This window comes from Salminus brasiliensis, chromosome 7 (assembly GCF_030463535.1).
Source record: "Salminus brasiliensis chromosome 7, fSalBra1.hap2, whole genome shotgun sequence".
Classification (NCBI taxonomy): Eukaryota; Metazoa; Chordata; class Actinopteri; order Characiformes; family Bryconidae; genus Salminus; species Salminus brasiliensis.
The window spans coordinates 38,310,414-38,327,801 of NC_132884.1; the positions used below are offsets into that span (position 1 = coordinate 38,310,414).

A 17,388-nucleotide genomic window follows, 5' to 3' on the forward strand; every position below is an offset into this window, starting at 1 on the left:
TTATTTCTTTAAATAATTCCGATAGTAGTACTCTACTTATTATTTATTTATTTATTTATTTATTTATTTATTTATGTGTTAGTTATGATAGCAGTGCTCTATTTATTTATTTATTTATTTATTTAGTTAGTTAGTTAGTTAGTTATGATAGCAGTACTCTATTTATTTATTTATTTAGTTAGTTAGTTATGATAGCAGTACTCTATTTATTTATTAATTTAGTTAGTTAGTTATGATAGCAGTGCTCTACCCGAGTTTAACCAGCATAAAGCTCCGGAGCAGGAGGGGGCGCTACCGCCTCCGCGACCCGCGCCACTCAACAGTACCGGGCGAGTGAGCTCAGCGGTCCTTTCCGACTCCGGTCTCTCAGCAAGTCTAAAGGTAGGCCGAACCCAAGGCCCCAAATCCATCAAAAATCTCCATAATCTCTCTCTCTATTTCATCTTTTTCGCTTTATTTCGTGCACAGACACTCTTATGCGTCTGTAAATTGCGCTCTTTCTCGAAATGGTTTTGCTTTAATGTGATATTTGGGGGTAGGTGTCTGAGTGTGCTGAGGGGGCTCGCGCGGCTGCTGTCAGTGTTTCCTCGGTGCAGCGAGTTCAGGAGTTCGCAGGATTCACCGCTGCTAGTTAGCTGACTTCAGTGATGTTTCACTGTTTTAGCCAGTATAGTCAGTCTGAAAGGGTATAATAAGGAGCTGCAGCGTTTGGCAGTTCTGTTAAATGAGGGGCTAATGTTAGCATGCTAGCTAGCTCACCTATGTGAGATCCACAGTGCAGCCAGACCCAGAAGCACGTCGAAATTAGGAGATATGGGCTGTTTTAGGAGGCTGAGTTATATTTTTATTATTTCCTGAGGTTTAATGATGTGTTTTGTAAGCAGATGAACTTGAAGAAAGGGTGCTAACAGTGAATGGCAGTGATCTTCAGTGATCTTCAGTGATCTTCAGCATCTTCATCCAGTTTTCTCCTGTAAATAAATGTTAATGTGCCCAAAGCATGGCATTTTCTGGGGTATTAATTAAAGCCTCATTGATATTTCCTGTATATTAACTAACTGCTGTATGAATAGATTTAATCTTAGTGTACAGCTCATGTCCAAAAACTTATGGACATCTCCTCCTTTTGCATTTTTGTTAAGGGGGTTTAATCCTCCCTGTCCTACCCCAGATATTGCCATGTGTCTGCATTCAGTCCTGAGAGCACTCCTGAGGTCAGATACTGATGCTGGATGGTCAGTTATAGGTCACAGATGTCTAAATAGGCCAGTGCTTGGGTTTGGGCGAGTGCTTCATCTTCTCTATAGTGCCCTGTTTTATTTTCCTTAACCGTGAACTGACTAGAGGTAGTGTAGATGAAGCCTCTGGGCCAGAGTACTAAGCAGATCCGTCTTCGACTGTGAAATGTGCCCCTTGTGATGTTCTTCTAATTGCAGGTGGTCCGTGTCCTGCTAAACGTCTGTGAAGACGAGTACGCAGATCACTGAAACGTTCTTGTTCTGTTCCTCTTTAGATGTTGATGCCCAAGAAGAATCGCATTGCCATCTATGAGCTCCTCTTCAAGGAGGGCGTCATGGTGGCCAAGAAAGATGTCCACCTGGCAAAGCACCCGGAGCTCGCTGACAAGAATGTGCCCAACCTTCACGTTATGAAGGCCATGCAGGTGAGTCCTGGGCGAGCTAGGTCTGGTCAGCTCTCCTGCTTGGGCATGAATGCCTTTGTTTGAGAATTGTGGTCGTCATTAAGAAATAGTGCATGTAGACACAGCATCACACTGCAGGTTACTTCAATGTGATCGTCTGAGGGGAAAAAACAGATGGACGCAGCACTGATGGAAATATCAGGCTTGATTTAGTCATTGTTTTGTAAGCTGATGAACTTGAAGCAAGCATGCTATCAGTGAACGGCGCTGGTGATCTTCAGCATCAACTATTGTTCTGTGTTTTTAGTGAATAAATTATTATTATTAATGTACCAAAGTCATGCAATTTGTAGGAGTAAACATTTAAAGCCTTATTGGCATTTCCTGTGTACCAACTGCTGCGTAACTGGACTACGTAATTGTAACGTACACTTTATGTCCAAACAGTTATATCAGGATATCTCCTCTTTGATTTTATTTAGCCTTGGTCGTTCATGTGAAATTGTAGTGATAGTTTGTTGATGTTATTACTCATAATATTAAATTAGTAAATTAATAGTGGCTGTGGAATCATTTAGATGGACAAGACAATACAGAACACAATTATATGCAGTACTGCTACTTGCGTTACAGAAAACCAGTCTGGTACTATGTTAGCAGGTTCTTGTTTGCAGTAGTTAGTCTGTTGTGCCAGCATGTGGTACTTTGGACTAAGTATATTAGTAAATTAGTATAGTATATTAGTATTCTGTAAATATCAGCTCTTTATTACCTTTAGTACTTCTTACTTTTTTAATTTATCCCCTACCCTATTTATTGTTTAGTGTCATTTTTCCTTTAGTTTAAGACTGTGTTCTGTGTTTTTTTTGTTACTTGTCATACGTGTTGCTCTCACCAAGACAAATTCCTTGTATGTGCAACATACTTGGTGAAATAAAGAGATTCTGATTCTGATACACCATAAACTATCATGGATTGTAATCAGTTCTTGGTACAAAAAGTAAAAAAAAAAAAAAAAAAGCACCTTTTATTTTGTACTTCAGTGAAATCTTTGGTCTCTTGCCTTCAGTGGTTCGGTGCTGTAAACCCATTTCAAGCTTTAGTTAACTCTACAGCTCATGCATATAACACCATAGTCATGCAGTTCATTTCCTAAGCTGCTAAAACTGGTACAAAGAGCACCTCTAGGAAATGCTGTGTTTTAGAGTGTTGCTTTGTGTTGAGAGGCAACTTTGCCGCCTGTTTTAGTTGGTGTGTGTGTATATGTGCTTGTTTTAAAAAAAAAAAAATGTGCGGCAAATGGTTCTTTAAGCAGTGCCATCGCTGAACCAGAAAGAAAGGGTGCAAACTTTTTTTTTTTTTTTTTTACATAATTTTTTAAAGCATTTAAAAGGTTCTCTATTACAGACATGATTCTGTCTGGACCTGAATGTGCTTTGTCTGGGAAACCGTTTATTTTATTAAGTGACTTCCTTTGTGTAGTGTGTTAAAGTACTGTTTGTTAAAGGGCTTTATCTCTGGCATGCTAGGTAGTGACACGGGTTGGGTGTAATTATATAATTTGCAAAACTAGCTTCAATTAAGGCTAAAATAACCCTAAAACAATCCGATTTGTTTTCCTACAGTCTCTAAAGTCCTGTGGGTACGTCAAAGAGCAGTTTGCCTGGCGCCACTTCTACTGGTACCTGACCAATGAGGGCATCCAGTACCTGAGGGATTTCTTGCACCTGCCACCCGAGATCGTGCCCGCAACCCTCCGCCGCCAGACCCGCCCTGAGACAGCCAGACCCCGCCCCAAGGGTATGACCTGCTCTGTTCATGATGCGTTTTGTAGTTGTTTAAATTCCTTTTGTTAAAATGTTCTGTTTATACGTCAGATAAGACGTACAATAAGTGTTGCACTAAATGTGTGGAAAACTAATCAGTTATGTGTGTGTTTTTTTTAAGGTCTGGAGGGAGAGAGACCAGCTCGTCTTGCCCGCGGAGAGGGAGACAGAGATGCATACAGGCGGTCTGCAGCTCCGCGTAAGTACTTGCTGCTGTCAGTGGGCTGAGCAGGTCAGCAAATCATTTGCCTGCAGGGGGGGATGCTGGCAGCCAACTCGGAGATTGGAACACTGAGTACTAATGAACTGTGTTCTTTCGGTTGCTTTTCACCTCCTTGCTCTAGAGGTTAAGACTACCTTTGTAGAGTTTCTTGAAGTATTCTAGTATTCCTATAATTCCTATATATAGTAACTAGTATTCCTATAATAATAATATTATTATTATTATTATTATATTTTTTTTATGTGAAACTAATACATGTTTTGTGTTTCTGTAGCTGGAGCAGACAAGAAGGCTGAAGCAGGTGCAGGAGCTGCTACAGAATTCCAGTTTGTGAGTACTTTTGAGATTGAGTTTAGTGGGCTTCTATAATCTAAAGCCCATTTCACACCAGAAGTGGTGCAGCTTTTTTTATGTTGGCTAGCTCTACGAGTAAACTCAGTTGGCACATGTCTTATTGTCAGAGTACACCATATGGACAAAGTATTGGGAAACCTAATCATTGAATCCAATTGTTTTTATAAAATCAAACCATGCGGTCTGCCTTTACACACTAAAGAGCTCACTGAACTCCAGCGTGGTTCTGTAATAGAAGCCACCGCTGCAACAAGTCAGCTGGTGAAATTTCCCCCGTCTTAGATCTTCCACCATCAGCTGTGAGTGGTATTATTGAACAGTGGAGGCATTTAGAGGAACCACAGAGAGCAGCTCAGCCACAGAGTGTCTGTCAGACCACGTAAAGTCACAGAGCGGGGTCAGGGCCGAGTGCTGAGCTCAGAGCATAGCGCAGAAAAGTCTCCAACTGACTCAATAACTGCAGAGCTCCAGACCTGCTGCTGCTGTTAGAGCTGCAAAGGGGGACTGGCTCCATATTAATGGATCTAGAATGTCCCAGAAGCTTGTGTAGGTGTCCCAGTACTTATGTCCATGTAGTGCAGCTTTTTGTTTATTTGCGCTCCTATACGAACATGGATGTTTTGGGATGTCTAGTGATGCGTTTGCCACAGCTGGTGTGAAATGGGCTTAACTGGCCACTACTAAAGATTAAGATGAAATGATGGTGCTGAATTATGATTCTACCTTTTCTTTTTCTCACACAGAGAGGTGGCTTTGGGCGTGGCCGAGGACAGCAGCCACAGTAATTTTCCACATTGTCTGTATAATAAAGCGTCAAAACAAATCTGTTGTAGCATCTTTTTTCTTTTCTATTGCAAACAGTAATCTAGCAACCACTCTTGTAAAGTGTTACTGTACATGTTAGTTATTTGCATAAAACCACACACAGGATGTTTAACAAAATGAACATTGATGCTGAATGGGCTGTGATGCCTTTCAATTACACAAATGAGGCTAGGCAAAGGATAGTACTAAGAGTAAGAGTTGCAGGTGAGGTGTTAATGATATTCCCAGCATGTTTGCTGGAGATGATCACTCTAGGCTAAATACTTGAATCCATGCTTGAGGGTATTTGATGTATGGACTCCCTGGACAGGATTGGAGTAGTCTACATAATGATGGGTGGGTGTGTACAAGTAAACCATTTCACAACAAACTTTAGTGCTTATAATTAATATGATACATTTCATTTAGGGCAGTGGTGGCTCAGCGGTTAGAGCTCAAGCTGCCACTGTTGGGCCCTTGAGCAAGGCCCTTTACCCTTTCTGCTCCCCAGGCGCTGGAGTTGGCTGTGTGAGTGTGTTCTCACTACCAGATGGGTTAAATGCGGAGGACACATTTCACTGTACAGTGACTAATACATGCACTTTTACCTTTATTTCATTCAGTGAAAGATGTCTAGGGTTTGGTAAGATGAGTCTGTTCACAGCAGGTTGCTTTAATGTTTAGCTTAATATTAAATTGCTGTGAATCTGGCATCTGGTTCTTTACACTGTAAAAAAAACAATTATGATGAATGGACCAATAGAAATGATCCAAAATGAAGAAGAAAATCTCATCAACCCCACTTTCCACAGAAAAGCACTGTGTAGTAATAATTCCAGACTATCCATCTGTTTCTTTGCATATTTTGTCCTTCTTTCTCCCTGTTCAATGCTCCAGACCCCACAGGACTGACCACCACAGAGCAGAGCGTAGTACTGTCTGTGGGTCATTCTCAGCATGGCAGTGACACTGACTGACCTGGTGGTACAAGTGGCTCAGACACAGCAGTGCTGCTGGAGTGTTTAAACACTCAGTCCACTCTATTAGACACTCCTACCTCGCTGGTCCATCTTACAGATGTAAAGTCGGAGATGGAAACTCTGATCTGTTGCTGCTGCTCATCCTCTCGTCCTTCATCAGGGCTCAAAGGAGCCACCTGATCAAAAGAGGCTTGGACTCTGAACTGGATCTGCTTGCAATATTTTGTGAATTTTCAAAGTTGGGAAATTTGAATCTAAAGGTAAGAAACTTGCACATAGTTGGTAAATATATACTAAAGCATAAACTTGCATAAAATAATTGGATATACCAAATGATCTGGACATATGCTGTACATGTGATGGAGGAATGAACAGGGAATGCAGGGGGTGTGGTCTCACAAGCCCTTCAGTGAGGATATGATTTAGATATGATTCCAAAACGGTTAAATAGCAATTATTTTAGCCAAACTTATGCTTCAGTATATTTTCTACCAACTATATGTAAGTTTCTCTCATTTAGCTTTGAGTATTTCCATAATTACCCATTTATTCCCATGGTAAATTTATTTGTATTGTTATGCCTTCATGTCTGCTGTTGACAAAAACAAAACAGTACATTGATAGTGTATGATATAGTTCCCTTAAGTGATCCAATGTTTCCTATTAATTTCAATAAACTCTCATAATTTTCATTAAAAGTTTATATTTTGGAATATTTCCAAAGATCCCTGTAATTTACTCCAACCCTAGTTGTATGCACCTCATAAATAATTTTGAATGGAAAACAGTTATATCTGTCGCTTAAGAGATATTATACAATACATCTGTAAACAAAGACTCACTGAAATGTTCATGTGAAATACTGATGTTTATTTGTTGGCACATTTATATTACATTCTCATACTGGTATATTCCACAATCCCAAAAATCACAAAGCAAAATGTTCCAGTGAAGGGTATGCTTGTTCAACTGAAAAGGGTCACAGCTTTAAGGGACTGGACAAGCGGCATCTCATTTTCATGTTCTCCATGTTGTTGGTTCCTATAGGCCATCTCTTCAATACACACATTTCCAACGTGATTTAATCGGGACAAAATCTATTTAAATCTAATCAAATTTTTTTTTTGTTTGTTTTATTTTTGGATGCAACTTGAAAAAGTTTACATTCAGGGTCTAATGCGATATGCCGGGCTAAGTAAGGTGCAATAGAGGGTGAGAGACTGAGCATAGTCAATTTTACAGCTCGACTTGGGTCTGCGAATTACTTTGTGGAATATAGACTTTAGCGTCGGATCTGAACAGGGTCGGAGGATTGCTACAACGGTGTCTATTCCACATGCATCTCCAGCTACTCTTAAGAAGAGATTTAGTTTTGAAAGGAGTCAGAAATTCATCACAGGACATTTGGGATGTTTCTAGAGGTGATTTGGGCTTCGGACAAATATATATATATAAAGAAAAAGCAACCACTTTCTAGGAAATGAAAGGCTCAAAGTCACACCAGCTAATAAAGGTGCTCGGAAGGGAGAAGGGGGACGTTGATCAACCTTGCTACCTTGTGATTTTAGTGTTTGATGGAAAGACATTAATTAGGCTAGTCATGTAAACAAAATCATGTATTACACAACCGATTAATCAAACTTTGGGAATTCCCTGAATCAACTGCATTATCGTGGCCTTTTTTTTTTTATTAAACTCGTGGTTGAATGAATAATGGGCGCTTTGCTCACTAATTTCCACACCCATACAGTCTGCTTCCCAGACAGGGATTAAGCCTAGTCCTGGACTACACAGAATCTCCATTCACAAATGTTGTGTGGTCCAGGATTAGGCTTACGGTCAACGAAACCAGCCATCAAAGTCCTAATCAGGATGTTTTGCAGTGGCAGAGCGGATAGCAGTGGTCAGTGGAATCAATCGCTTTTGGAGATTAAGATTTATTGATCATGCTTAAATCTATTAGAAACAATTCAAATCAGAAGTGCCACTGCTTTAGCTGCCAATCATCTTAAACAGCTCAAAAAGAGAAAAACTGATTTGCAGACATCCTGCTTGGGACTTTTTCATCATCTATGGGCAGAAATTCACGTGTATCACACCCAACATCAAACCACACGTACTGGACTCTGTATTTTTGCATGTTTGACCTATACAGAAAGGAAATGAGAAAGAAACATGGCTAACTACAGTGGCTCCAGATTCACAGTATCGCGCCAACTGCTGCTTGCCGTCTTAAGGGCAGGTAAGCAGCCAGGCTAAGACGACTTACTAGACGACTCAAGAGAGGAAAGGGGGGCGGGGCTTTTTTTTTATGTTAAAACAACGTCTCATCTGTACAAGCCTTGTTTAGCTCTGCATCGTGTTACAAACAGCGTATTCGTTTTTGCCGTCAAGCAGGTATGGAGCACTTCAACACTTCTCTGAGGAGATGAAGAAAAATGGACTACTGAGAAGATCACGTAGAGATATAAATAAGGGCTATGTAACACCTTCATCTGCCCAAATCAACACGGCATGAGATACAACTCTTCCATTGAGAACCACAGTTAACAAGAGGCAGCATTAAATACTTGTGCCTTCATGCAGCTGACATGAGCCTTTTTACAAGCTTAAAAGAATTTGAGGGACAACTTAGGCGTGTGGGGATTTCTGCTGGAAACATGAACATTCAAAGGGAGGTTTACCTTGGACCAAAATTAAAAGTGCCCTCAGCGTTTTGAACTTAAAATTACCCAGTGTGCTTTGACGCAGAACTTCTCAGGCTAGTGTCTTGGACATACAGTATGTTCTGCCTGATTTAGGGTCTCAACAAATAAATAATAAAAAAGGTGGGCCCATTTACAGTCTTCACTTCACTGCTCTGGGACTAGTCTTCCAACGGACACAAGAACACCTCCATCAAGGTGAACTGCTTGATACTAAGAAATTGAGAAAACAGGAGATACAAATGGGGTTCTAGTTGATATATGCCTATCTGGGGTTCTTCTCCATTAAACCTTCAGGTTACATCCAGCTCGGTCAACAGACTTCTCAACACCTCAACCCCAAAAGAAATCTGCTTTCAAGTGGTTCTGTCTTTGAAAACTTAGGAACTGGTGAGTTTTCTATCCTTCATTGCTTGCTGGCATGCTTTCACCCTCTAAGCACTGAATTGAACAAAAGCTTGCATGAGAGATTACCAACAGCAAGCCAAACCTCAAGGACCTTCTCAAATCAAACCATAATGAACATCTAGGTCTTGCTGCTGGCCAGGCAACACACAGGCATGCTCCTATAGCCTTTGGATTGAGGTTTGATTGAGGTTTCAACTCAGATGGGTTGTCTGGCTAAGAAATGTTAACATGGGTACCAATGGATGGACATCAAGAAGGGCATCAACTATGTCTGGTAACGGCTGGCTTTCCCTACATGTCTGATTGCTGACTTTAACCATCCTTTAAAAAGGGATCAGCATCCTCAAGGACTCAGGCTCCACTTACTAGCCAGGGAACAGGCCTAATTAAGCCTCCTGTGTGTAGTTCGTCAGCCCACAAGATATTTACAAAAATGCCAAAAGGGGCAAATAAATGGGAGAAAGAAGAGTACTGAAAAGACCTACTGACACCAAATACAGGCTGAACATTCATCATCAGACCACCCAAACTCATAAGACAAATAAATATCAGTGCTCATGCAAAATGACCGACCTCTCACATTTCCATCCGTTCAGGCAGCTAAGCATTTCCTTCTCACTGTGGGGTGGTTCGGAGAACAAACACGTACATAACACCGGCACTCTCACACCAATACGTGCTCACTCACGCTCACATACAGGAAAATGAACGCGTAGAAATATTGAAAGCCTCAAGCGTAAGCACTAGGCTATGTGTATTTACATCACAACAGTAAAAAGTAGTTCTTGCATTCATTTAACCTCACACATGGGCCACACAGAGGGCACTAAGGGGCAGGGAAGCAGGGGAGAGGGCAGAGGCGAGGCCTGGGGAAGGGGGGGGGGGAGAGAGGGAAGGGGCATTTCATGCAACTGTCCGTTTGTAAGGTGGGGAAGAAATCAGAGTAAAGACAAACATTAAATTTACATTTACAAAAACGTGTTTTTGAATATTTACCCAACACTTGTCAAGTTTGTGCCACTTTCCTGGCACTCAAAGAGGGTTGGCAAGGCAAACCATTTTTAGAGAGAAAAGGAAAAGAGAGAGAAAAAGAGAGAGAGAGAGAGAGACAAAACATAAAGAAAACAAAAGAAAGAATACTGAAAGAATAAGAGCGAGAGTGGTGGTGGCGGAAGCATCCGGAGTGTCAGTGTTGTGTATTAGTTATCTGATATCAGAGACAGAGCTCTGATTAATGTTGTAGGTGGGCGAAAGGTCTCCGCCTATCGTGGCCACTAGGGGCGTCCCGTTACTGGTCAGGCAGCCCTCCTGTAGAGCCTCGAAGTAGGTGGCCTGAACTGGCTTGTGACACTGCAACACTTGTATGGCATCGTCTATTTTAAACCATTCCCTTTTTCTCCCTGTCAACAGAAGAGGAGGCAGAGTGCTCTCAGTGAGGTTGGTTAATGCTACACCGTAGTAGTAGTAGTAGTAGTAGTAGTGCTGGCCATTCACCGGTGTACTGTGGTACTGACCAAGCTTGACGCTGCTTTTCAACTTTAGCGATGCCAGTGAAAGCGTTAGATCCATGAAACAATGCCTATGTTACCAAGCAATATCTGTTCAACTCTATTTTGTGCACTTTACTCCCAGGATCTGACCATTAACTGCAGTGAACACAATTTCTACTGCACGCTTCCAAACAGCTTATTGAAATAGGTACTGTTTACTTTCTATAAATGCTCAATTTTTTCAGCACCGTCCAAAGCTTTCTTTTGAGAAACTTTGACTAAGAACGAGACTATCCAATCAATGAAGCTACAGCAGGGGCTGGATTCACACATAGGAATACAACCCTTATGAAAAACCTTAAGAAAAGCATTAAGAAGTTGATCAAATAGGGCCTCCTTCACCAATATCTCCCTAAAAATGTTCTTAAGAAAAGTTCTAACAAATAGTCTGTCATATTTTTAAGCGTTATTTTTTGTCAAGATTTTCACTTTTTCAAAATTCAGGTCTCCTCGGACGCATGCAAAGCCAGGCACCTCTTCTTGTCAAAGTGCCACCAATGCAGTGACACTCGGAAGACAGCGCCGGGGCCCCAGCTCTGCCGAACCAGCTAACAGAGGCTTACGCTGGCAAACATCGTCTAAGAGTGATGAGGGGACAATTGTGCTCTCTGAGACCCTGGTTGCTGATGGCAAAGCAGCATTGCCTCAGGGTTCTAACTCGTGACCCCTGGGCCACAGTGGCAGCACTTTAGACGGCTAAGGCCAATTGGAGCCCATAAGCTCTGCTCTTACAGTGATGGATCCCACTGTACTCGTAAACTGAACAAATCCCACATAAGAAAACAGGTGAAAATTTCTTATTAGGAACGGTTGGTGAATAAGGCCCAATGTTCTTAAATAAAAGTTTTTTTTATAATATATGTATATATTCACTTAGGAAAGTCTTTAGTATTTACATTACATTTTAACAGAATCTTCATTGTTTTCTTCTGTAGACATTTTCAATTTTCCATTATTCAGTTAAATCCATGCAGTGGACAGCAAGAGGGAGAAAAACAATCAAACTAAGCACTAAAACATTCTGTAAATAGGAACTAGACGAGACTGTGGAGGAAAACAGGAAAATAAATACTCCTTGGAAGATACGAGTACTGCAGCATGATATCGGAAAGCCATTATTTTTTAGAGTCGTAAATATTATAGTTTCATTGGTGGACCGACTGCTCTGGGAGAAGATCCGGAACTAAAGATTGAATTATAAACACCACAGACTACAGGACAATCTGTGAAGATCATTATTAACCATCACCCTGAAATCGGGAGACTTTCGGCATTCAACAAGAAGAGCAAATCTGCCTCAAAATAGACCCGATTTTCCTGTAGTGTGGGCCAGGCATTACTCTACATTCTCTTACCTGTGTAGCATGATTTACACGCAAGATGCTGTGGGTCAGAGCCTCAGACAAATGCCGTAAAAGCAAATAAGATACTAAACTGTCAATATTGCCCAAATCTACCAGATAGTCCTGCATTCACTTAGACACAGTCCATAAGTCTGATATAAAACAGTTCAATATTTGTATTAAAATGAATCAATAATATGGGCCTATTCTCTGAATTACACTTAGGTACTCACCAATGTTTACAGAGTCCTCCCAGTCTTCCAGTACTTCTTTTACAATGAGGACATACACATACGTCCTGTGTTTCCTATCTTGATTCTGAACAGGAAGAAAAGTCGTTCAAAACCTCAAATGTTAAAAGTCACAAATATTAAGGTAATTAATTACACATTTAATTAAACACGAGCAGCAGCGTGTTCCTATATTGTGAATACTTTTAACACGACACCAATTACTTAGCAGCTGTATATTATTTATCTATATCTCCTGTACTGAGACACTGCAGATCCCCTAGGGTTTGAGCTCAACCAAGAAACACAAGGAACATCAGGAACTGTAATTTTAATTTCTTAGTTTAATTTGGTCACAAAAGCTATGCTATTAGTGCTCTCTGCTATTAGTGTAACTCACCTCAAATATTCCTACTAGTCTTCCTAAAGTGCCCTTCACACCAGCCTGTTAAAACAGAACAGAAACACACGCACACAGTTTTAACAGCATGAAAAGCAAAGCTGAATGCTGGAGAACTCCTACATGCCCCTTGATTATGCAAGTAAAAGAGGCCATCAACTCAGAAATCCCACAAACAGTTTAATTCAGTCTGAACCGGGTTTAATCCAGTCCTGAAAAAGTGGCAACTTGTACTAAAACCTTGAAAAATATTCTAGGAATTCTGAGTCCCATACCACTCATGCTAAACAGTGTAGTTTCTCATGTTGTATTAAAATCTATATATATATTTTTTGCAATCTCATCACTTTCATTATTCCATGTCACTTCACCCTTTATACTCTGCCACACTGTTACTTTGACACAATTCAAGTTAGGACCAGAACAAATTAATTATATATTAGTAAGCCAATTAATACACATACAGACTTGTTTGATTTTAGTGATTAAATTAGCAAAACATTGCATTTAATACAAGTACATAAATATTTGTCCCCATTAAGGCTGCTGTCATTTTTAACCAGACAGCTCAGCAATAAATCGTCTGTATCTGCACCCAAGCAAATCTGTATTTTGATCATTGGTACAAACACAAAAATATCTAGGGTTGAGGCGGTATACTGGTTTTAGGCATAGCATGGTAACTTTGCAACCCAAAAGAGAATCCCACCAATTTCTTACTATTTTCAGAGTTTTGAAAACCAAACAGTCAACTTATTATTGGGAATATAATGAGCAGATTAGGCTTTAAGGTAAATAATCACTTGCTAGATGCAAAGTAGTTCAAAAACTTTATTTAGTTATTTATTCAATTTTTATTGTGTATAATTTTTATTTATGTTTTCAAATCTGAGGTCAAGATTTGATTCAGTATTTTGTGATTCTAAAAACATAATTATTTACTGCCAAGCACTAATAAAGACCAATAAACTGATTACAAAATGCAGTCATTATCAATTAGTTACTCCAACAACGTTTCTGCTTCCCTAATGCTTCCTAAATGTCACATCACGTAATGAAACCGATATTGGAGACTGCAGGACAATTATAGCCCAAAAACCTATAGGAATGTAATGAATGAATCTAATCTAGCGCCCCCTTGTGGAGATTCTTCAGCCAGCTAAACATGCCAGGTCCATGAGGTGTCTCACCTGTAATGGTATGGCAACATTTCACTTTAATTTACTATATGGACAAAATTATTTGGACACCTGCACATTCATTTGTTTCTACCACAATCAATGTTAGTGAAAAAAAAAAGGTTTCTATCTGGCTTTTGTTTGTTTGGAGGAGCATTGACTGTTCTTAACATCACACCGAAACTACAGGTAACTACAGGTCAAGAGTTCTATCCCTAAGTTAAGTGATATCAATATTTAATGACATATCACAGACACTGTGACCACCAGCATTACAGGGAGTATCATCCGCAAAGCCTCTCTCTCACTTCCAAGTTTCCACCACGATTAATAACTAGAAAGGGCGTGATTTAGCAAATGGCGACCGCGGGTGGTCTGGACGTCTGAACAGGTCAATGGAATATTGGTGTAAACACTGACAATACCGAAGGACAAACTCTACCAGCTCTATTCCCAGCACATTACGCCAACATCTTGAGCCCACAAAGAGCAAAAGTCTACATTTTGAGAGGCCCAAGGAGGCTTTGCCTGGTGTTGCTGCTGGACTTCTGCCTAACTGGAGCACAGCCAGGGTGTAGAGTAATGAGCAGTGCTTAATCTGAGTTTAACGCCCTTTAACACTCCACTGTAACGTGATCTCCCTCTCCACATGAGTGATGCGTATCACTGCCCATCACAAGAATCTAAGAGCAGAAGATCAGGGTTAGCTCAGAACAGCTACAAGGATATAACAGAGTCCCACTATTCAGTAGCACAGAACTCTAAACGCAGGGTTTCCATCGATATACAGGGTGGCTTAGAGGGTACAGAACAAGGTTTTTCACAGCATTAAGATCGTGTTTCAATTCCCAGCCCCATCAAACATGCCTGTCTATGATCTTATACTTTTAACACAGTTGTACACTACACTCCAGCTGAACCGCCTGAACCTCCTGTCCCTCCTGTCTGCGTTGATGCTGATGTAAGACTGACGCTGAAGACCCTCTAGACCATCTCCTGGATCACCACCTAGGATGTGCCATTCACCCACCAGTGGCAACTCAGAGTTTCTCTTTCTGATTTTATGCCATAGTGGCAATCATAGATCTAGTACCCACTCCCCCTGATAAGACTTTTGGCTAATATTTGGTTTCAGTAGTCATCAATTAGTCATTTCCGTATTTCATTGTTTTGCTGTTTTTACTTCCGATCCATTGTCGGTCAACGGAGAACGGGACCCCCTTTTGAGTCTCTGTGGGAGTCTCTCCTTGCCACTGTTGCTACTGGCTTACTTAACACTTGGGGCTCGGGCACGCACCTCTGTACACCCCCTTTCCGTCTGCTGTCAAAAACGCCAATAAATAAATAAATGTGGACTTGAACTGTAACGTTTTAAGGCCGTGTCATGACTCAGCGTCCGAAGTCCACTGCTGATTTGTACTGCATTAGTAATTAGTGCAATAAATGGACTGAAATTCGATGTTCAACATCAGGAACGACCGGCCTGACCTCTTCACAAACTTCTCGGACAGCAGCAACATTGGGCTCTTCCTCTGGCTCCATTCCCCCTCCTGGGACGATCCACTTGTCTGGATGTCGACTGCTGCTCACCAGCAACACCTGAATCAACACACAGCAGCAGACTGACATTACAGCTGACCCAGCAGGATCTGATACAGCCAGTCTTGCAGCTAACCAGCTTACATATAATATATAGCACTATATAACAAAGAAATAGGCTAAAATGAGATCTAAACTTATATAACATGGCAAGTTTGCTCAACTTGCTGTTCAGCCATAATAAACAAACAAGGAGGACACAAACATGGAGTTTTGCTGGGCTAGCTATTAAAGCCCCAGAGTTAAAGCACTGTACTTTTTAAATATTATAAATATTATAAATATTATAAATAACAACATGGGTTAATATAGCTAGATACTTTAAAACACGACGTTCAATATTAGCCTATTTGGTATAACGTAGTGCCATGGTCAGCTAGGTTAGCTAGCTCGCTCAGTGCTACCCAGCTAGCATAGCCGTCTTTTCGTTTTGCGCAACCACCGCTCACAAACGGGGTCAGCAAAACGAGGGACATTTTCAAACCGCAGTGACCCTGGTCTCAAAAATATATACGGTACCGTCTAACATTTCTGAGCTGGGCAGAAGTTCGCTAGCGGTCCGCCTGCCCGCGCTATCCGCCCGGGTACGCGAGCAGACGGCTGCTCAGGCTGACAAACCGCACTAGCTAACAAAGGTGGTACATCCGGGTCCAGAAGGTTACGAATCCAGCCCAGGATTTCGTTCCAACCGCGTCACCGCTGCTGGAACTGCGCCGGGGAGAAATCCCGGGGTGGATTCCTACGCTCTGGACCTGGATCTGCTACCTCTGCCAGCTAAGATACCGCTCGCTTACTCCATTATACAGACAGTCGTTCAATCTCTGCACTTGGCTCCTTCTTAATAAACTCAAAACGCGTATCTGCAACTAAAGTGCAGCCGAGATTTGTGAACATTTTATTCACATTTTATGAGTCAGACACAGTATGTCGTCTTGATCACGGCCCATTCAATCCCTCCATCCCCGGCCTCACCTCCTCCTCGGTCTCGCTCCTGAAGCACAGGCAAGCGGCCCTTTTCTTATACCCATCTCCATCATACGTGCGAGTTTGGTTAGACTTGAGCTTCATCATCTCGGTACGACAGGGACTAAAATCACAGCTCGAACCTCCAGGAGATGACACAGCCTTCCGACGCAAAGTTCACTAAAGGAAACCCCGCGTTTTCAATAAAAGAAATAAGTTCTTCTACGCTTCATTTTTCCAAAGCCAAGCGCATCTCAGCCATAGACGCCATTGCTGAAACTGCTACGCCGTGAGCGTAGCTGGAACCTTTGTGAGTGGCTCCTCGCTCGAAAACGTGCGTAGCCGGCTTTGCAGAATCGAGAATCGAGCCTAAGCAGCACGTCTATGGGAGCCTCTCATAATACACTGCCATACTATTCCACTTCCACCCCCACAGGCATGTACACACACAGCTGTGATGAAAAAAAGTTAGAAATTATGAGGATTTCTACATTTCTACAAGGCCTCATGCCTTCATCAAGGCATAAAAAATGATCATTTAACAAGCAAAGCAGTGGTGGCTCAGTGGATAGAGCACTGGGTTATTGATGATGGTTGTGGGTTCAATACCCGGGTTCGCTAAGCTGCCACCGTTGGGCCCTTAATCCTCTCTGCTCCAACCGGTTGCCCACCCACCGCTCTGGGCACATGTGCTAACAGTCTGGCTGTGTATGTGTGTGGTCAAACTCCATCTGTGTCCAACACAAACGGTGATTGTGGTTGTCACTGGAGCAAAGCAATCCCACTAGCATATGCTGTATGGAGAATGGTCAAGCTGGTTGACCATCTTCGCTCTGGACCAGGATAGGTGATTTAGCTATCAATTATGGCCTGTATTCTTAATCCTTGTCATGTTATGACACTTCCAGACCCTAAGCAGTAGGGCATCTTCACACCATGATACTACCGCCTCTGTGTTTCACATTTTGGTGTTGGAAATTCAGATTTTTGCTTTCCTCAAACATAGTGTGGCCCATCCATCCATCCCATCCATCCATCATCTTATCCACTTCTTCCTCAGTGTCAGTGTTGCAGTGGGTCCGGGGCTTACTTGGAATCAATGGGCCTCATTCACCAAAATCCTCATACGAATTTTATAGAAATATGTTCTTGAGAAAAGTCATAATAATAAATTTACATCAAA

The 17,388-nt window shown here is 41.5% G+C and overlaps 2 protein-coding genes across 2 annotated transcripts; one reads left to right on the forward strand and one right to left on the reverse strand.

Annotated features, from left to right (window-relative positions):
• Positions 1-298: 298 nt before the first annotated feature.
• rps10 (ribosomal protein S10) lies at positions 299-4,868 on the forward strand. The gene is made up of 6 exons (XM_072683179.1): positions 299-381; positions 1,514-1,663; positions 3,268-3,442; positions 3,590-3,667; positions 3,966-4,021; positions 4,789-4,868. Exons 2-6 carry the CDS (start codon positions 1,514-1,516, stop codon positions 4,828-4,830), a joined length of 501 nt encoding a protein of 166 aa, XP_072539280.1. The 5' UTR covers positions 299-381; the 3' UTR covers positions 4,831-4,868.
• Positions 4,869-6,678: 1,810 nt separating this feature from the next.
• nudt3b (nudix (nucleoside diphosphate linked moiety X)-type motif 3b) lies at positions 6,679-16,484 on the reverse strand. The gene is made up of 5 exons (XM_072684871.1): positions 16,215-16,484; positions 15,132-15,242; positions 12,466-12,510; positions 12,069-12,153; positions 6,679-10,342 (listed from the first exon to the last, which is right to left on the reverse strand). The coding sequence occupies exons 1-5, from the start codon at positions 16,311-16,313 to the stop codon at positions 10,146-10,148; spliced, it is 537 nt and encodes a 178-aa protein (XP_072540972.1). The 5' UTR covers positions 16,314-16,484; the 3' UTR covers positions 6,679-10,145.
• Between the last annotated feature and the right edge of the window lie 904 nt (positions 16,485-17,388).